Consider the following 23,225-nt stretch of genomic DNA (forward strand, 5'->3'; position numbering starts at 1 on the left):
CAATTTGTGGTAGCTGGCAATTTGAAAATGGCTACACGCTACACTGGCATGTGTTGGATGGTTTAACAGTATCAGGTAGGTCAGACAACCACATCTTGCTTGAACATCTCAGCTCTCTCTCTACCTCACACTCATATGAAAGTTTCCAAATTCCACTCAGAACAGATTGGTCAACCCAAGACTATGGCAGAATGCATTGTTTTAAGTTCTACATTGTGGGACTGAATCCTAAACCAAATGACAGTTGGAAAGCAAACTTTACATCCATAGTTGTTACCACTCATTGTATTAATCCATTTTAAAAATGTAATAAACATATTTCAAAACCAAGAATTGTTCAAATCAGTTCTATATGTAGAAACTAAATGCCAACGACAAGAGGTTTGGGTTTTTTTTTAATTGATTGTTCTTGGAAAAATTCTGAGGTCTTAAAAAAAGCGTTTTATCTCTTGTATCTTCATTTTAGCATAAAATTCATTACTTATTGACCAATTTTCCTTGTAAAAAAAAAACAGGTGGGTTTTTTTTTTCTTTTCTCTTGAAATTTTATGCCCACATTTGTTAATGAACCCCCCAAACACACACACAGAGCAGAGTAATATACCTGATATTTCTCAGCATCTTCGGCAGAAACTAAGCCCGCATTTGGTCTTCCATGCTTTAACGTGTCCATGTGTTGGCTAATATGAGAAAGAAAAATGTAATTTAATACACAGATTATAAATATATATACACACAAAAACACCCTGGAAATATATTTATACGTAGGAAGGGGAGGGGACAAATGCCACAATAAACAAGAATAAAATATCACCAGCAAGGGCTAATGAGTTATACATAATTATACGAATGCATACTTCTGTTAATGAACACAGAGTTACACCTGATATTTTTCAGCTTCTTCAGCAGAAACTGAACCAACATATGGTCTTCCATACTTTTGCACAAATCCTTTTAAAACAATTGTGAATATATTGGGTCATCCCATAAATAAAGCAAGTTCTTTTTAATATTTATTTTATTTTTCAAAATTAAGATAAAGTTCTTCTTTAATCTAAAATATACACTCCTTCATTTTCTACAATGCTCTTCCATCTATCTGGTATACTTGCAAGGCCCCTCTTCCAAAATTCATTTGTCCGTGACGAAAAATACTCCTCCAATACTGTTCTGACTTTGTCTACAGAATTAATATTCTTTCTGTCCAAATGATTTTGATGACTGCGGAATAAATGATAATCAGATGGGGCAATGTCTGGCGAATGTGGTGGGTTGGGCATCGTTTCCCATTCAAACTGCTCCAGCCTTTGGAATGTCTTCTTCACTGTATGTGGCCAAGCATTATCCTGATGGAAGAACACCTTTTGTCTTGGAACCAAAGATGGTCGTTTTTCTTCTAGCACTGACTTAAACTGTTTGCAGTAGATCTCCTTTGTTATCGTTTGGTTTGGGTTTAAAAGTTCAAAGTGGACTAAACCTTTCATATCCCACCAAACAGATAACAACACCTTACGTGGGTGAAATCCTTCTTTAGCCTGGGGTGCTGGTGTTTCTCCTTTCCCTACCCACCATCTTTGGCGCTTGACGTTTTTATAGAGAACCCATTTCTTGTCACCAGTCACTATTCAGTCCAAAAAAGGTTAATTCCTGACACATGACAGCAAACAAAAACACACATTCACTCTTTGTGTGTGACTGGACTTCGAAAGTTTGTGAGGAACCCACTGACCCAATCTGCTGACTTTTCCAATGGCACTCAGGTGTCGATGGATGGTTGAATGACCAAATCTAAGCTTCTCTGCTAGTTCCTCAACAGTTACAATAGGATTTTGTTCCACCAAGATTTGCAGGATGTCCTCGCTGAGCTCTACAGATCTTCCAGGACGAGGCTTGTCTTCTAGGCTGTAGTTTCCCCACTAGGAATTTCTGGAATCACTGTTGACACTGGTTTACACTTATTGTCCAATCCCCCATATTGCATTAATATTTCTCACACTCTCTGTCGTGTTGTTGCCTTTATTGAACTCATAAAGCAAAATATACCGAATATGCTCCTTTGTCACTTCCATTATAGCTTTGAAAAAAATAACTGTGTCGTGTCACAACACCCTGGTATGTCACAACGCACCAATGTGTCCCAAATCACTGATGTGCCATAAAGACTATCTACAGACACCACAGATTTTTTTTCTCTTTTTAATATAGTTTAAAGCAATGGGTCTCAACCTTTTTAATATCTAAGCCAAATCTTGGGGTTTTTTCTAGCAGGGGTGGTCACACCAAATCAAGAAAAACACAAACCAATTAAAGAAAACTTTATATTTATAAAGAGGGAAGAATGTTGAGGGTGGCCAGAAAGATGTTTGAGAGCCACAAGCTACCTCGAGGGCGGCATTTGAGAACTAGGTTTAAAGCTTTAGAAAACCAATAATTGTTTGAGCACCCTGAAAACATCTTAATAATAGCTGTATAAATAAAATTGTTATCCACAAATAAGACTAATAAAATAAGCCAAGCAATAATGTTTATTTTTTTTACCTTTCCGTGTGAAATATGTCAGTAATGCTTTTTCTTTGATTGCCAGTGCACCTCAGTGAAAAACACTGATATTCTTCAGAGGCCCAGAAACAGCTGTGATGGTGCCAACTATCATCACTTTCACCTGAAGGCTTTTCATCATCATTATCATCTAACATCCGTTTCCCATGCTGACATAGATTGGATGGTTTAGCAAAAGCTGGTAGGTCAGAAGACTGTACCAAACTCTACTGTCTGCCCTGGCATGGTTTCTATGGCTGGATGTCCTTTCTAATGCTAACCACTCTGCAGTGTACTGGGGATTATTTATGTGGTACTAGCAGTGGTAAGGTCACCAAATAATTTCAAGACAAAACCCCTCAAGTGAGAGGTGCAGGGCGGGGAGTAGTTTTGAGGATGGTGGCTTTGTACCAGATGAGAGGTCAGAGCATGAGGAGAGGAACCTGAATGCAAAACCTATTTCTACTCATCAAAAGATATGCAATGCATGATTTTAGATTCATCAAGCAAAATAGTAAACTATTTAAAAATTCTTAAAGGAAAACATCATAGAATCCACTGAACTCCCTCATGGAGAGATCAGGCTAAAACATTGTCATCAATTTCTCAACTCCTGCCAAATCTTCACATTATCATCATCGCTTTAAAGTCCACTTAGCCATGAAGGCATGGGTCAGATAAAAGTCTTGCTGAAGCCCTGGGATTGAACCTGGCACTTTGATTGCAGGGAAAGCTTCTTCACCACACAGCCATCCTTAATTTCATACCAATATTTATTGAATTGCTGTTGACCATTTCTTGGGTTTATAATCTCATAGTTCATTGTTTTCTATACACAGAGGTGGCGGAAGGGGGACTGATGTGGGGGATGTTGTGATTCTACTTTCCTTTAACCTTTTAGCATCTGAATCAGCAAGAACTGGCCAAAGATATTCTGTTTTACACTCAAACCAGCCAGAACTGACATCTCCCATCTACTCTTACAATATCATTCAAATATAAACAGTCACTTCATCTCCATCACAAAGCTATGAGATAAATTGCTTGATTAATTCAAAACTACGTGAATAAATAAGTGTAGGGTGTTCAAAAAGTCTCTCCGCAGTGAATTTTTTCTTTTTCCATCCCGACTCTTCAAGATGTATTTCAAAACATGTGTAGAAAAGTCAAACTTATGTATTGAAAATGAAGGACGATACTTTCAACACCTCTTGTAATATTTTTTAAAGTCTTGTAAAGTCTAATATATTCTTTTGTAGTCTTATACCATCTTATAAATATTTATTCTGCAATAAAATACTTACTGCGGAGAGACTTTCTGAACACCCTTGACGAAAGTATCAATCAAATAATTTATAGTGGGTAAGTTCTCTCCCTTGCTTAAACCAAATTGAATCGGTTTCATTCAGTGATACGCAAAATGTAAGGCAGTCATGATAGGAGACCAGCATCCTTAAAGACTTTATTCAACAACTGACACTACAACTCAACGAAAGAACTCACCCACTATGTGATACAGGAATTCCTAAAAGACGCAGTATTAGAACATAGGCTTTAAGAGGAAACAATAAACTAAGATATTACAACTGAATAAATCACAAGCTAAACCTTTGGTGTTCGTAATTACTCTGTCGAATGTAATGCTTCCTTATTCTCATTGTTTTGAAGTAATCATGCATTAGCTTGAAGTTTTGAGATTTTGATGAGGAGATTATAGGGTAGGTGTGACATGCCAGGTCTGGCCAGTTTGAACATAAAACAGGTTGAATATTTGGGCCAGATATGTCCACTGAAAATGAAAGGTTAATAACCCTTTTTATACCAACCTACCTAAACTTCATCTTGGTTCTATGATAAAAGATCTTTCTGTTTTAAAGTGATGAATTAAAATCTTGCATCAACATTTCATGTCAATTTATTATCCAAACACCAGATTATTTCATTAAATTCTTTTTTAATTTTTAAAATTAACTGAAACAGCAGTGTTATAATCGTCACCATTCTAACATCCGTGTTTGCATGAGATAGACAGAATTCTTTCAGGCAAAGCCTTTGGTTGGGTGCTCTTCCAGTCACCAAGCCTCACCTGTTTCCAAGCAAGGTAATATTTTCCTAGGACCAGATATATTTCCACAGAAGTTTGGGAATGAAGGACACCACATGCATTAAGTAACACTCATTTACACCTATCATATGACATCAAGACAAAGACACATCACAGAGCCTAGAAAACTAGACACCATTATCAAAGCATAATCGTCGTCATCATCATCGTTTAATGTCCACTTTCTATGCTGGCATGTGTGGGATGTAGTTTCACAAGAGCCGGCCAGGCAGAAGCCGGCACCAGAGTTCTGTGACTGTTTTGGCAGGATTTTTACAACCGGATGCTCTTCCTAACACCAACCACTCAACAGAGTGGACTTAGTGCTTTTTACGTGACACAAGCACATGTGAGGTCAGTTTTGGCAAGGTTTTTACAGCTGGATGCCCTTCCAAACACCAACCACTTTACAGTGCGGACTGGATGCTTTTTAAGTGGCACCTACACTGAGAGGGTCACCAAGTACATGCAAGACAAAAAGAAAATCTTTTCAAAGAGGAGGGGGCATTAGAGGAGGTGATCTTGTCTCAGATGATGAACGGTTATAGTGAGAGAGACAGACAGAAACAGGTGTCTTGCAGTAGAGGCGGTACAAGGTTACCCAGCCGGAGAGAGAGAGAGAGAAATCAGGGATGACGACAGAAACAGGTGTGCTTCCGGAAAGGAGATACATGGTTATCCAACCTGAGGGATGTGCAGAAGAGAGAGAGAGAGAGAGAGTGGGAGACAGTAGGATAGGGATAGTGGCAAAGTGCTGGGCATACTCACGAGGGACAAGGATCAGAATGTAAATGGGATGGTTGAGTAAAGGAAGAGAGAGAAAGAGATAGATGGTGGCAAGTGCCAGCGCATATCCGTGAGGTTCAAAAGTCATAATATAAGTGGCAGGATAGTACAAAAGAAGCATGATTAGAGAGTGGGAGGGAGTGGAAAAACCTGGGTATGGGGGGGTACTAGATGGCAATGATACAGAGAAACCAGGCCGTGAGGATAGGATTGGGGAAGTGAGAGGTAGGCATAGTGCATGGAGGAGGAGATGTGAGGAAGAGAAAAGATGTAGAGATGTGGATTGGTTTGTTGGGGTAGGGTGTGCGAGAAGTTTTCTTGGTACATGTGGGTAGAAAACAAAGGTCGGATGGAGTGAGGTAGCAGATAGCAATGATACAGTGAGACAGGACCAAGAGGACAGGATTGGGGAGTGAGAGGTAGGCATAGTGCATGAAATGGAAATGTGAGGAAGAGAAGAGATGTAGAGATGTTTCTTTGGTTTGTTGTGGTAGAGTGTATGAGAAGTTTTCTTGTTAACCACTTCTAGAACTCAGTTTCGCTGACATGGGCAGGTCTTCTGAACTTCATATCACCAGACATCTTGATCCGTTGTCATTTCCTCCATGAGGCCCAACATCCTGAGATCGGTCCTCACCACTTCATCCCACGTTTTCCTGAGTCTCCCTCTTCCGCAAGTGATTGGCACTTCCTTATGCAGCTGTCCTCATTCATGCGCATCACAAGTCCAAAACAACGTAGTCTTCTCTCTTGCATGCTACATTTGATTCCTCTTATCCCCAACTTTTCTCTCAATACATTTGCACTTTGTCGTACATGTGCACTGATGTTGCACATCCAACAGGGCATACCAACCTTCATTTCTCTCCAGTCTACGCATGTCTTCTGCATTCAGAGCCCATGTCTCACCACCATGGAGTATAACAGTTCGTACACAAGCATCATACAGTCTACCTTTCACTCTGAGAGTCTTTTTGTTGCCAACAGATGTAGTAGCTCTCTGAACTTCCTCCACCATTGCTAATTTGGTCACCTAGGTAACAGAAACTATCTACAACCCCAAGAGAGCCTCCTGGGCATTTGAGAGAATCTAGATCCCATGTGCACTTAGTGCTTATCATTCCTGCACATCTGCCACTGTACATGGCTTGGACAGCTCTAACAAGCCAATCCTCCACTACTAGCTTCCTTAGAGACCACGATATAACAGAGCAGGGAACTCTGTCAAAAGCTTTCTCCAGGTCGACAAAGGCTAAGTACAATAGCTTTCTTTTGACCAAGTACTTTTCCTGCAGCTGTCTCACTAGGAAGATGGCATAAAACCAAACTGCATCTCATCTAGTTTAATTCTATTTCTAATCAATTGAGCTACAACTCTCTCAGTAACTTTCATGACTTGGTCCAATAGTTTAATACCTCTGTAGTTGCTTCTATCTGTTGCATCACCTTTACCCTTGTAGCAGCTAACCATAATGCTACTACACCAGTCACTGGGGATGGTGCCTTCCTGAATAACCAGATTAACTATACGGGTGACTAAGCTGTATCCTAAACCATTGGAAATTTTAATCATCTCGGCAGTGATTCCTGATGACCCAGGGCCCTTTCCCTGTCTTCATGTCCTTCATTGTCTTATCTATTATGCTGTCATCAACTCTGGTGGCTGGTCCCTCAAATGGTTCAATATTTAGTAGACTCTCCATCTCCCATTCCTTTCCCACATTTAGTAACCTTTCATACTGACACTTCCATGCATTTTCCTTCTTTGAGTCACCAAGAGCAAGCATACCATTATCCATTCACACACGTTTCTCACCCACCACATCTCTATCTTCTCTGATACACTGCTTTGCAATCATCAACACCTCACACCTTTGATCCTCACACTGTAGAACATTTGCAAATCTCTTACCATCAGCTACTCCTTTTGCTATGTAAACCTGACACCTAGCGGCCCTTTTGGCTACCTGATATAATTCTCTGCTTCCACCATTTTTCCAGTCTTTCCAGGAATGTCTTTTTGCTTTTATAATACTGTCAACCCCCTTGCTCCACCACCATGCCTCCTTTGGTCTAGCTGGGACTCTGCACCAACCACAGATTTCATCCACAGCCTTCAGTAGATTGTCCCTCAAGAACTTCCAGTTGTCCTCTAAGCTATATGTCCCCCAACTTTTCCTCTCTTTCGTCAGAGGCTTCCATAAGCAAATCTCTAAATTTTTGTCTCTTTGCTAGGCCTTTGAGCTTCCATAGTCTTCTTTTCCAGATTGGTTTACTTCTCCGAGTCTTTCTAGCTCTAATTCTGAAGTCACTAACTCGTAACCAAAGTTGGGTTCCACACTCTTCACCTGAGAAAGACTTTATATTTTTAAACATTCATCTATCTCATTGCCTGGTGAGAAGGTAGTCAATCTGGTTTATGTTCCCACCAGACTGATAAGTGATTAGGTGGCTCACTGGTTTTTTTGAAGTTAGTGCTGCAGATCATGAGATCTTTTGCATCACAGAACTCCAGCAGTCTTGTTCCCTCCTCATTTCTAGGTCCAAAACCATAGCCCTCATAGCCACTCCCTGGGGATGCTGTTTAACAAGTCTTTGTCATTTGTTGTTGAAGTAGTCTGCAAAAGGACCTCATAGAATTGGTCCGTCTGCTCATCAGCCAGCCCAGACTGAGGAGCATAGGCAGAGATAAATGTAACTATTAATTTATCTATAAGTTTTATCTTAATTACCTATCACATGCTCTGACTACCTCATTTACCTTATCTACCCACTTTTCTGCTAACAGTATCCCTACGCCACCTACTCTATTCTTCCTGCCAACCCAGAAGAATTTGAATCTTTGTCTCTTACTCATGAGGAATCTAGCTGAGGCTCTCCTCCATCTTACTTCTTGCACACCAGACACATCAACACGGCGTTGCTCCAACATTTCAATAATCTTCCCACTCCTTCCTTTCACTGTGCCAACACTGATGGTAGCAGCCCTGAGATTGAGTACTTGGGAGTGGTGGCGAGAAAGCAGTTGTTGAAATTTTGTCATCACCTGAAAAAATCTGTGCAAATGTTTACCAGCTAGCACAGAGCTTTGGTACATATTTTACTCAGTGAAATACAATGGATCACAGTTTCCCCCCATTTCATCCAATATCCAGAGCAAGAGCCAACAAGAGATGAAGTGGATATGAGAATAGGGAATGTAGGTTGACCTGAAAGAGAGGAATAGGGTGGTTACATAGGGTAGTTTAAGTATTATATGTCTAAAAATTTAAATATGAGATACCTTTAACAGTATATGATAATCATCTGCATGAAGGTATAAGAGTTAATCAAAATATGTACTCACACGTAGCACAGGAGTACGAGTCACCAGGTGAAAATGTTAATATACGAATTAAAATGGTGGGGGGTGCATAACGGGGGTGCAAAATGGACGCTGGGCATAAACCTTGTGCAAACTAAGTTTACACACTACATAGCTAGATGGGCTTACAAGAAAAGCTGTAGTATTTAATTATTATTATTATTATTATTATTATTATAAAATATTAATACTAAATTATTATACATGTGCATTTTAATCGGAAAATTTATCGCATAAGCATTTTGCAACAAGAAATTGGCTGAAATTGAAATGAAATTACATGTGGCCTTGGCAAACTAGATATTGAAAAGGGATGGGGGAGTCCTAGTTTCATTAAATAAGTCACATTTGAATAATAATGACAATAACTTAGCTGTTGATTCAAGAAAGTGCGAGCAATCAAGCAGGTGATTCATGAATGGCAGTGAAAACTTAATAAGATTATCTACTAAGAAAAACAACCAATGCCAATGTAAGCCATGTCCACAAAGTCTTTCCATTTTACTAGAATGAAGGACAACTCATAACAAGACAAAGTTATGAAAATCAACAAACAAGCATAACAAATATGTATTATCCTCATCAGCTGCCAAAACAGATATCACTGTGGTTTCCACACCAGAGCAGTACCACTCAATCTGGTTATGTTGGCCATTAAAAACAAACACTGCCTGGGAATCAATAGTAACCAGCAGGAATGAAATGGTATAGTATGTCCATTATGCCAACACCTGCTTGTTGCTACTGGCAATAATAACATCAAATTAATTAGTATTAACTTATATTTACAAAGCAGTACCTGTAAAACGAAGAACTTACTCCCAAAAACAATACCGAGATCATAGTGCAAAGAAACAAGTGAATTAATCATATCAACCCTTTCGTTACCAACCTGGCTGAAACCAGCTCTGGGTCTTTGGTATAAATGTCTTGTTTCCATAAGTTTTGAATTCAAATCTTCCACCAAATCTAAGTCACAATTTATGTTCCTAACACTAGCTCAATGATAACGATGTTATTTTACTAAATTCTTTGTTATATTTTAAATAATTGGAAGAAACACAGAGCATCTCAACAGAAATACAGTAACAAAAGGGTTAAGGAAGAAAACTAATCGACCCCCTACAATCAGCATGACAACACCAACCCAAGAACTTAAAATATAAAGACTATACAACAAACACAGAGTACGAAATGCGTTGTTTCTATATCTATGTCATATATCACAAACATTGTGGAAGCTGTTCACTTGTTGCCACAAAAAGGGATGAATGTCTTGGTATCAAGATACGAAGAAAAATGACTGACCGGAAATACAGACTTCACCAATAATTCAAGGAACATAGCAATATGACAGTCTTGTGGAAACTTAATTTAGTCTTTTCTACTCTAGGCATATCCCGAAATTTTGGGGGGAGGGGGCCAGTCAATTAGATCAACCCCAATATGCAACTGGTACTGAATTTATTGACCTCAGCAGAATTTGAACTCAGAACATAAAGACAGATGAAATGCCTATTTCTTTACTACCCACAAGGAGCTAAACACAGAAGGAACAAACAAGGACAGACAAAGGGATTAAGTTGATTATATCGACCCCAGTGCGTAACTGGTACTTATTTAATCGACCCTGAAAGGATGAAAGGCAAAAATCGACCTCAGCAGAATTTGAACTCCAAGCGTAGTGGCAGACGAAATACCACTACGCATTTCACCCAGCATGCTAACATTTCATCCAGCTCGATGCATTATCACAAAAAGAGATACATATGTACAGTTGATTTATATCCTTCAAGTGCAACAACTCTTTATCTGTTTGATCATAAATATGTTTAGAAGTTTATTGTAGAAATTGTTATATAACAGCCGCGGCTTCTTTTTCATTTTCGTCTAGACGTCCAAACCATGACTCAACGATCTTGGCTTTTTTTTTTTTTATTTTTTTTTCTGTGTTTTCTTCTAAATTTGCCAATGCTATCATACATGACGTTGTCGACCTCTACAAAAAATATGTGGCGCCAATTCGTAAAATATACATCACAACAAACATGAAACCACAGCAAAGACAAGCCCAATAAAAACTAGCAGAGCAATATATCCCATAGCCAATGTCCTTGAACAAGAAGAAAACAAGCACAGATCAATATCTATAAAATATATGTTCAATATTATAAAATAAATTAACCAAATAATTGCTTTTAATTATAATGGAATTAAATTAAAAATTATATCTAAAAATATATAAAACAATAAAGACAAAGCAAAAAACTACCTAAAACAAATTATAACTATTAAAATGTCCTAACTACAAAATGACTAAATAATCCGTTATTAATTAAACAGCCATTTTGTCCGTTACCAACAACTCTTTTCATACCAACCTGCCTGAGACCACTCCTGGTTTATGATTTAAATTAAAACTTTCCATCAAAATATTCGGTTCATTTATGTTCCAAACACCAGCTTAATAGTGACAATTTTTTTCACTAAATCCATTTTTTCAAAATTAATTGAAAAGTAAGGTATTTCATTTGGAATCTGGTAGCAAAAAGGTTAAGAGAGGATATCTACACAGGTAGCTACAAGAAGGTGATATTCATCGGCCAATTAAAAAGTAATCAACTTGAGGCAGTTTCAATCTTTGAAGGAAACCCCATAAAATATATTTTACAGTAGTCTGGATAGCCTTCATGAGGAACTGACCCAGAGAACTGTGAGAACTAGGTTTTGGTTTGGAGTCTATTAAACAGCCATGACAGACTTTACAAAATATTCAGAAATGAAAATGTAAGATTATTTTTCCTTCACACAATAGAAAAGTTTTCTCACACCAAGGTGACATACTTTAACGTGAATACATTCAAGAAATTTATAATGTGGGTCAAACGGAGAAGTACACTGCAGATAAGAAATAAATACACACCTTCCAATTTAAACATTGATAAAAAATGTCAAACTTCTAGACAGAAAGGCTGGTTCACCAATGTGATTTCTTTTATCTTGCAATGAAAGGATTTCTCAGAAATATTACTCAGACACTTTGTCAGTCTGTCGTGAAGAATGTGTCACAATTAAGGCCAGGAGACCTCAGTAATTGCGATGGATTCTTTCTCAATAAGAATATTCAACAATTCCTTGTTGGAGTGAATTGTTCAGGGGCAAAAGGCAATGGGGGTGCCCTGTTTGTGTTGCAGTCAGAACTATGTCGGTGACATCACTCTCAAAAGTAAATGGCACTGAGATGTTGATAGCATGAAAAACAAGCTTCTTCTATATTGACTTTAATATTTCTGAAGGTTCTTGAAAGATTGGTAAAATGGTACATTTCACTTTATCAGGAAAAAGTGATTTGTAGTAAAAGATAACCAACCCAATGAATTTAAGTGGCAACATTCTATCAGGAGGGTCAGGAGTTCTTTTGTATCATGAAAGTATAACTATTTGCCCATAGAATCTTATGCGCTTTTTTTTTTGTGGAAAAAATAAACGCATTTTTGCTAAATAAAGTGATATTTTTAGACGTTTGGCACATGACAGAAATGCTTTTAAATGTCTGTCATAATCTTCCTTAGAATTACCAACACAGAATGATGTTATTTAAATATGTGTAGGTAGATCCAGTCAGTAATTCCGTCAGATAATTTGACTCGACGCCCACTGGAAAACATATCAAGGCATTCATAGAGTTTGAGGAGAGTCTTGTATACTGGTGCCATTGTTCCAAGACTTGAATAGTCACATAAAGATAATCTTTCATAGCCAATAGCAACTGATGCCAAGCATGTTTTATATTGACCTTACTAAAGCAGGAATGCTGCAATTCGGCACTGATAGCTTCATCAATGACAGGTAGCACAAAAGTATTAACAAGTGTACCAATATTGACACGATAAGGTGTCTTTTATGATTTTCATTTTTTGGTTACTAAGATCTAAGCTCTCTGTAGTGAGTTACTAGGTTGTATGATGCCTTCTTGGAGAAAGCATTCAGTTCTTGACCTTTGAATTTGGAACCATTCACGATATCACTTCAAGTAGGCATAGCAATAGGCGCCATATTGGTGAATGGTGAAACTAGTGGAATCTCTAGGCAAACGAAATTTGACAGTGCTAGATGGACTTCTGAGCCATTAACCATTACTGTTCAGGAACTTGGTACAATGTCTTGGTACCATGCACAGGAGACACAGGAACCAAGTTAAATCATTTTTGATAGTGAGGTACTTTTCAGAACTCTCCACATTACATATGACGTATTTTATTTTCACACATTATATTTTTACTGACCAACAGAAAGAGGTTGTGAGAACCAATTTACATACGATTATCTGCACATTATCTTCTACTTGTTTCAACCATTAGACTGCGGCCATACTGGGACATCGTTTTGAAGAACTTTTAGTCAAATTTACTAAAGTTTTTGAAGCCTGGTACTTAATTTATCAGTCCCTTGGGCCGAACCACTAAATTTCAGGGATGCAGAGTGGTGGAGAAACAAACACAGATACACATACAATATACATATATATATTATATTATATTATATTATTATCATCGTTTAACGTCTGTTTTACGTGCTAGCACGGTTTGGACGGTTCGACAGGGGTCTGGGAATCCAGGAGGCTGCACCAGGCTCCAGTCTGATCTGGCAGTGTTTCTACAGCTAGATGCCCTTCCTAACGCCAACCACTCCGTGAGTGTAGTGGGTGCTTTTTATGTGCCACTAGCACAGGTGCCAGGGGAGGCTGGCAGCAGCCACGATCTGTTGGTGCTTTTTACATGCCACCGGCACAGAAGCCAGTATACAACAGGCTTCATTCAGTTCAGAGATTCCTCGTGGATTTCTATCACAGTCCACTGTGACAAGAGGTGAAAACTAATACTACTAATATTACATAAATGTTATGGTAACACAGACAGATGACTTAACATCAATTTGCTGAACCAAGATATACGTTAATTGAGAAGCAACGAACTGACCGAGTCATTAATGAGTTAGACAAAATGCTGAGTGGAATTTCATCCACTTTTACATTCCGAATTCGAATTCCTCTGAGGCTGACTTTGTCTTTCATTCTGCTTTGGAATTGATGAAATAAGTATCAGTTGAGCACAGGGGTTGACAGAATTGACAAACCACTGAAATCCAACAATTTCAGGTCCTGAGCCTTTAGTAGAAAGAATTATTATTATTACTAAATTCCACTGAGGTCGACTTTAACTTTCGGGGTCAATAAAATAAGTACCAGTTGAACACTGGGGGTTGATGTAACCAATTCATCCCTTCCCTAGAATTCTTGCCCTTGTGGCAAAATTTGAAACCATTATTATTATCACTATTATTATCATCATCAGTATTATTATTATTATTATTATTACTATCATTTCTTTTGTTCACTCAGCAATTTGTTGCTGTTCAGCCAGTGTTGGACAGCTGAGATATCAAACAGCATCCTGCCATCTTTCTTATATTCCTTGCTGTGCCAAATAACCTGGCTTTCGGGAGAATCAGGAAATTTGAGCAGACAAAATCCTTAAAACATTAGAAAAATTACTTTGCAGCATTTGTCCCGGCTCTTTACATTCTGAGTTCAAAACCCACAGAGACCAACTTTGCCTTAAATCTTTCCAGTGTTGACAAAATAAGATAACCAGAAAAGAATTGGTTTGATATAATCAACTAACTCTTCACTTCAAAATTATGGCTTTCTGCCTAAATCAAGCACCAATGCCGGTGCCACATAAAAAGAACCTGTGCTAGTGTCTTATAAAACGCACCCATACTGGTTCTACATGCAAAGCATTTGTGCCGGTTCCACATAAAATGTATTCATGCCAGTTCCACATAGAATGCAATCATATTGGTTCCACATAGAATGCAATCGTGCCAGTACCACGTATGAAGCACTCATACTGGTGCCATGAAGGGAGCACTTGTACAGGTCCCACATAAGGAGCACTTGTGCAGGTGCAACATATTGAAGCACTTGTGCCAGAGTCACATGAAAGAGCACTCATGCCAGTGTCACATATGGAGCACTAGTGCTGGTGCCACATAAAGAGCACTCATGCTGGTGCCATGTAAAAGGCACCCATGCTGGTGCCACGTACGAAACACCGGTGCTGGTGCCTCATAAAAAGCATCCAGTACACTCTGTAAAATGGTTGGCGTTAGGAGTGGCATCCAGCCATAGAAACCATGCCAGGGCAGACAATTAGAGCCTGGTGTAGCTTTCCAGCCTTGCCAGCTCCTGTCAAGCCGTCCAACCCATGCCAACATGGAAAACAGATGTTAAATGACAATGATGGAAAATTGGCAGAATTGTTAGAGCATCAGAAAAAAAGGCCTTGTGGTACTTCTGGCTTTTCACGTTCTGAGTTCATATTCTGCCATGGTCAACTTTGCCTTTCAATGCATCAGAGTGAATATATTAACCCTTTTGTTACTGTATTTCTTTTGAGAGGTTCTGTGTTTCTTTCAATTACTATAAATATAACAAAGAATTTCATAAAATAACTTAGTTATCTTTCAGCTAGTATTAGTAGCATAAATTGTGACTAAGGTCTGGTGGAAGATTTTAATTCAAAACTTTTGAAAACAAGACATTTGTACTCAGAGCCAGAGGCAGTTTCAGCCGGGTTGGTATCAAAAAGGTAAATTTGTAGATTGGCTTGTTAGAAATAGCAGCCAAATCTTGTGCAAATTGAAGATACATTTGACTGTCTTTAACCCTTTTGCTACCATATTTCTGTTAAGATGCTCTGTGTTTCTTTCATTTAATCTTATGTGCTCAGAGCCAAAACGTTTCAGCTGGGTTGATAACGAAAGGGATACCAAGATCTCTGTAATCAACTAAACCCACCCCCACTCCAAAATTGTTGGCCTTATGTGTAATTTAATAATAATAATTAGTTTTAAATTAAGGCACATGGCCAGCAATTATGGAGGTAGAGAGTTAGTTGATTACTGGTACCTTATTTTACTGATTAAAAGTGGATGAAAAGCACAGGTGACCTTGGCGGAATTTGAACTCAGAACATAAAGAGTCAAAAGAAATGCTGCTAAGCATTTTGTCTAACTTGCTAATGACTCTGCCAGCTCACCACCTTTATTGTTGTTAGAATGCCATAAGGGTATTCCTTTGTTTACACCCACATAAACGTCAAATGGATCAGCTGGTTGTTTGTTAATTTCCATTAAAAAAAATTTATTTATTTACTTTTGTTTTAATGACGTGTGGAAGGCAACATTTGCTTTGAAGTGAGAGCAGAAAGTGAAAAATGTATGTACGTATATATGAAAGATTGTGTGCGTGTGTCTGCACACTATGTTCAGCACCCAAACACACATGTACACCTCTTAAATGGACAATCCTATGTGATTGGCTTTTGATGCAGGAGGGAGTTCGACACTGCTGCCCTCTTTTTAGTTTCTTGCCTTTATATTGGTTCATCTGGGATCTTGAATAGTAAGAGGTCAAGTTGTTTCTTGAAAATATCTACTGAGATCCCTGAGATGTTTTGATAAGGTGTTAAATAGCTGTGGGCCCTTGAATCCCAAGCTATTGCAGTACATGGTCCTCACCTTAGATGGGACAGCTGGGACTTTCGGAACAATGCAGTGACATCCTATTGTGGGGGGGGATGTTCTGGTGTAACTCACGATTCCAAAGTTTGGTGCCAGCCCCTCCAATATCTTCCACACAAATATAATTGCATACCTCTCCCGTCTTTGCTCCAGGGAGTAGAGTCTCTCCCAGTAGCTCAGCTCTGCCACTAATGCAATCTTCCTTGTGTAACATCACTGAACCACCTCAAGTTTCGTTATTAATCTGACACCTATAAGGTGACCACAGCTAAGAGCAGTAGTCCAGATGGTCCTCCATAGGTCCAGCATAGTTTCTGCTTAGTGACACGAATATTTCTTGACTACATGTCACTAAATCTCTCAGGTACTTTGTTTTTGTGTTGCTGGGACATTACGAGGCCCCTGATGTTCAGCAACAATATTGGTGTGACATGTAGGGTGTCAGTAGCGGCCACTGGTCTGACACATGTAGAAGTGGCCACCGTGGATCTTTTGTTGTTTGAGGTGGTCATGAATACTGGTATGTGTTCCTCACACTGGATATCTGGTGAAGCCAGGTCAGCTGCCTTACCATCTTCCGTTGTCCAGCAGCCGCTATCTGCACTGCATCGACAGTTTGTTTCCTCCTAGGAACAGTGCATGCACCATACACACAGTTCTATGGTGGTGGCATTGTATCTTGTGACCTGACTGTGTGTCGTTGGAGGCTGTTCTTCCTGGTCTTTGAGCGAGTGGAATAAGTACCACTCACAGAGTACAGCTCCTGTGATGAGCAAATCTGCAACCAGTCCCAATGTCACCATGCCAGCAGGTACCCTTTACATAGCACTTGCAGACCGGTTTGCTTTCCTTTTTACCAGAGTCACTGCCGGTTCTATTTTGTTTTCCTTGTGATCCCACCTTGGGCCCACATCCATTCTCAGCTTGCTGACCTGCTAGTATGTATGTATGTGTTTATGCATACATGAATCCCACACTCTAGATTAAACAGGTACAGACAAAATGTGGAACAGTTTTAGTTAGCTCTGGGAAATTTAGAGTTTAAATTTCTGACCTTCTTTTGTGAAACAAATGAAGCCAGTAAGAACGAACCTTAGCCACTTACACATACAGGCAAAAAAATACATACGGGAACACACACCTTCACTCACTCTCTTTCACACACACATACAAAAAAGATGCATGCATATGTATTTATGTATATACGTGTATATGAAAGATAACGGGTGTATGTGTGTGTGTGTGTAGTCTACATACATCTTTCACACGCCATGAAAACAAAAGTAAATGAAATTTTTTTTCGGAAATTAACAAACAAATCATATGATCCCATACGATCGAATTTTGACGTTTATGCGGGTGAAAACGAAAGAAAGTAAAAATAAGTGCCAACCCCTCCCCCAAAATTGCTGCCCTTGCGGCAAAATCTGAAACTATTACTATTATGCAACGTATTAAATTTATTCCCCGAAATTCACTAGTTTATGCCACTTTCATTTTGACACCGAAGTTCAAGGACGTTTTGATAAGACGAACATATTGAGCAAGATTATCCGAAATTATATTTCCCAAGGCCCCGTGGGGGCAGCTACCCACAGCATCCGTATTAAGATGTCAGATGTCACTACTCGTCACTAGCCGCCAGAATACTTGGCTTTCGTAACACCTCAGCCACGCCATCACCCGCCACAATGCGGCCTGTGTTTTGGGTTGCCATGAAAATTTGGCGCGGATATAGATTCGTTTTTCACCAAAACATTTCTACTTTTTGCTTCGTTTTCACACCCGCATTGAGAAATGTTTTTAGAAAACGGTCTTAGCGCCAAAAATTGTTTTAGAAGGAAGCGTGAAGGCTGTTCTAAAATAATTTTTATTAATGATATCCATGAAATTGTTTTTATAAATTATTTTTTTAATGAATTAATTTGGTGGACTTGTCAAATACGCACCTGTTTATATAACAGACGACCATCATATATATACACACACAAACACACATATATTAATTTTTACTTCGTTTCAGTCTTTGGACTGCGCCCATGCTGGGGCAACGCCTTGAAGATTTAAGTCAAATAAATCGATCCATTACTTTTTTTTTTTAAACCGTGATATTTATTCTATCAGTCTCTGAAACCGAACTGCTAAGTTAAAAGGATGTAAACGAATCAACACCGGTTGACAAGTAGTATGGACACACACACATATATATATACAGATTTCTTTCGGTATTTGTCTATCAGATTCACTTGCGTGGCATTGGTCTAACAAGAGCTATACAATGCAAGAAACTTGCCTAAGGTGTCACACAGAGGGACCGAACCCATGATCACATAGTTGGGAAGCAAACTTGGAGGGAGAAATAGGGGATGGTCACGGCTGAAACGCCTTGAAAACGTCTCAAAGACCCTAAAGATCTGCTCAATAAAGTCTGACCTCGAGTTAAAACAACGACCGTGTACTTTTGAATGTTTTTTTTTTTTCTTTATCTGACGTTTCGCTATCATCATGGAAACAATGATAATTAGTGCCGGAGTATTGATTAATTTCTCTCTCTCTCTTTTCCGAGGACAAACAGCTTCGTCCTTTATAAAAGCAAAGACAAAATTAATAATGATGTTGATATTTCCTTCTACAGTTATAAAAGCCATTTAAACAGTTCACCAACTGTCATTTAAAGGATGTATGTGTGGGTGTGTGTGAGGCTTGACGTTTACAGATTGGATTATCTCATAATTGTTAAAACGAAGGATTGCCTCATATTTTTATTTAAAAGAATCAACTTCAAAATATTAACCAAGGAAAATTGCTACACCCATTTCTTTTATTATTATTATTGTTGTTGTTAGTCCGTCCTTACGTTCCGAGTTCAAATTCCGCCAAGGTTGACTTTTACTTTCGTCCTTTCGGGGTCGATTAAATAAGTACCAGTTACGCACTGGGGTCGATATATTCGACTTAACCCCTTCCCTTCAAATTTGAGGCCTTGTGCTTCCTGTAAAAATTATTATTATTGTTGTTGTTCTGGTTATTCTTGTAAAAGGTGGCGAGATGCCCGAATCGTTAGCGCACCTGGCGATATGCTTAGCGGCATTTATTCCGGTTCTTTTCGTTCTGAATTCAAATTCCGGTACGAGTGGGATACAAGTCTTTCCAAAAGGATCTTGAAATATTGACTTAACGGTACAAGGGACCCGACAATATCCTCTGTGAATACTTGATTGTTTTTAATCTTTTTTTTGTTACAAAATTTATTGTATTTGTTCATTGACCGAAATAATTATAAAACAATTGACTAAATATATTCATTTTTACTGTATCGTTAAATCAATATTTCGGAACCCAGGCCGGGACCCTTGTATCCCACAGGTGCCCGAACTCCGCCGGGTTCGACTTGGCCTTTCATTCTTTCGGGGGTCAATAAAATAAGGAGAAACTTAAAAACCAGTTGAACACTTTTGTCGATTTGCATCGACAAACTCCCTCTCCACAAATTTCAGGCCATGGGCCTATAGTAGAAAGGATTATTATTATTATTATCAAGTCGATAGGTTTACGAAATCAATAGGGTATAGAAAGAAGTCCTTGGGGTATTTGTTCCAGTTCTTTGGGTTCCACCAAAATCAATTTTACCTTTCATACCCCTCGAGATCGATAATACAAAGCACCGGTGAAATACTCAAGTCGGTGTACCCTACAACAGTTTGCTAACCGTGTACCACAACTTAAAACCAATTATTATTATTATTATTGGTGAGTGATTAAGGACAAATTTTACCGGATGGTTCTCAATGACATTTAATAAGCCTTACAGTATCACCATAACGTTTACTGTTCGGATATTTTTTTAATGATTAAAGAAAATATCACATTAAAACTGAGAAAAAAACTCAAGGTTTTTTTTCTTTATATACATATATATACAAACATATATATATACACACATACATATATATATATATATATACACACATACATATACACACATACATATATATATATATATATATACACACACATACATATATATACACACATATACATATATATACACACATATACATATATATACACACATATACATATATACACATATATATATATACAAACATATATATACACATATATACACAAACATATATACACATATATATATACACAAACATATACACACACATATATACACACAGATATACACACATATATACACACACAGATATATACATATATATATATACATATATATATACACACACATATACATATATATATATATACATATATATATACACACACATATACATATATATATATATACATATATATATACACACACATATACATATATATACACACATATACATATATATACACACATATACATATATATACACACATATACATATATATACACACATATACATACATATACACACATACATATATACATATACACACATATACATATATACATATACACACATATACATATATACATATACACACATATACATATATACATATACACATATATACATATATATATATACACACATATATACACATATATCTACACATATACACATGTATACATGTATATACACACATATATATACATATAATACTAACAATAATCATAAGCAACGATATTTACAATAACAACAACAATAATAATGAATGGTGAGAAAGAAAAACCTTGGAAGCTTTTCCAAGAAATTGAAAATAAAGCAAGAACAATAATATATATGCGTGTGTGATACAGATATTGATATATATATATACATATATATATACAGGGAGAGAGATCAGGGTGTAACAGGGTGGAGGAGAAACAGATTTGAATGTTTATAAAACAAGTGCAGAGGAAAATAAATAGAAAAAATATTAAGAGTAAAAAGTAGCACAAAGGTGGCCGTAAAGTCAGTGGTTGATTTGCCATTGTGAGATGTGTCAAACTGATCCCGGACTTTGTGGCATACAATGAAAACATTGAAACAATATGGAGATGATGTTCTGAGCGGGGAAAGACGGCGAAATTTCTGTCTCGATGGACGGGTTTGGGTTAAGGTAAAGGGTATATACTCACCCCAAATATCTATCCTGTTGAGAAAACATACGTTGGTCTTGATGGGAAGCGAGAATAAGACATTATTGGTGAAATAAATAATAGATCCGATCGCTGAAGCGTCCACAGTTTAAAGCGCAACTGTTACCACAACGAGGCTTCGATCGATTAGTCATGTCTCAACAGAAAATTCGGGCAATGACTGGCAAATGTCTATGTGGAGATTACAAACCAATTAATAGTTTTCTGTTTAATTTTAAATAATTAATTCTCGAATTTTACACAGAATTTTTATAGCTTACCCGAAAATATAAATTCAGTTTAGTCCAAAATTCCTGCCCTCTTTCTTTTTTTTTTTTAGAACATGGGTCTTTCTAGAACTTCTTTGAACAATTTCTGTCAAGTCATTCTTGATTGTGCAATATAAATGTATAATAATAATAAAAGAAAAGAAAAAAGCAAATTTCTGGAACTTACCGAATTTTATAAATACCTGTAAATGAATAAATCGAAATATCTAAAGTATTTATCTTTGAGATTCAAAAGAAATAAAAACAATATATTTGATATCTATGGCTACAAATTAATGCCATTCTTAACCCTTTCATTGCTGTATTTCTTTTGAGATGCTCTGTGTTTCTTTCAATTATTTTAAATATAACAAAGAATTTAGTAAAATAACTTAGTTATCATTGAGTTAGTATTAATAACATAAATTGTGACTAAGGTTTGGTGGAAGATTTTAATTCAAAACTTATGAAAACAAGACATTTGTACTCAGAGCCAGAAGCGGTTTCAGCCGGGTTGGTATCAAAAAGGTTCATTTGCAGATTGGCTTGTTAGAAATAGCAGCCAAATCTTGTGCAAATTGAAGACACATTTGACTGACTGTCTTTAACCCTTTTGTTACCATATTTCTGTTGAGATGCTCTGTGTTCTTTCATTTAATCTTAAATATAACAAAGAATTTAGTAAAATAAATTAGTTATCATTCAGCTCAGTGTTAGGAACATAAATTGTGACTAAGGTTTGGTGAAAGATTTTCATTCAAAATTTATGGAAACAAGACATTTATACTCAGAACCAAAGCCAGTTTCAGCCGGGTTGGTAACGAATGGGTTAAATGTCAGTATCATTTTTAATATAAGGACTCATTTCATTTAGAATCAGATGGATTTTCTATTCTGACTTGGAATCTATAAAATATAACAAACTTTTTGTAGTCGTACTATGCCTTTTGGTATCAAAGGTTTGTCAGTGCCTATTTCATCACAAGCATCTGTGTCCAAAATAAAAACCCTTTAACTTACAATAATATACCTCAAATAATTATTGCATCACTGGACTTAGACCATTCCATTATTATGAAGAGTCTTCTACAAGACTGATTTAACCGAGAAACACCGTGAATGGAGATGAAAGTTTCCATCAAAATTCTAAGAAGCTGAGATATCATGACCTTACCAGAACACTTTTCATTGCTTCTCCACAGAAAAACTATCTTCCAAACTCCATAATTCATCTCTTCTCATGGCACAGAAAGATAATTCTGCTTATGACATTCTATTAAGAGGCACAGTTACTGCTGGTAGGTTTAGATGTTCACTTCATAACCAAAGGGTTTCAGGCTCACTCCCATAATGTGACACCTTGGGCAAGTGTCTACTATCAGAGCCCCAGGCTAAACCAAAGCCTAGTAAATGGATTTGGTAGATGGAAACCAAAAGAAACCAATCATACATACATACATAAGTACATACATACATACATACATAAATACATAC

At 37.5% G+C, this 23,225-nt stretch overlaps 1 protein-coding gene across 2 annotated transcripts in view; it reads right to left on the reverse strand.

Annotated features, from left to right (window-relative positions):
• The window catches only part of LOC115218120, a 30,772-nt gene extending 9,155 nt beyond the window's left edge, over window positions 1-21,617 (reverse strand). Inside the window, exons 1-2 of one of the 2 annotated variants that reach the window (XM_036507936.1) lie at window positions 2,539-2,959; window positions 605-680 (exon numbers count right to left, since the gene is read on the reverse strand). In XM_036507936.1, the coding sequence (XP_036363829.1) occupies window positions 605-680; window positions 2,539-2,696 (234 nt within the window). In that variant the 5' untranslated portion in view covers window positions 2,697-2,959. Of the gene's footprint in view, window positions 1-604; window positions 681-2,538; window positions 2,960-21,462 lie in introns of those variants that run through there. The other variant, XM_029787907.2, reaches the window with a different exon arrangement.
• Window positions 21,618-23,225: the final 1,608 nt, after the last annotated feature.

The sequence above is a fragment of the Octopus sinensis genome, linkage group LG12 (assembly GCF_006345805.1).
Source record: "Octopus sinensis linkage group LG12, ASM634580v1, whole genome shotgun sequence".
Taxonomy (NCBI): domain Eukaryota; kingdom Metazoa; phylum Mollusca; class Cephalopoda; order Octopoda; family Octopodidae; genus Octopus; species Octopus sinensis.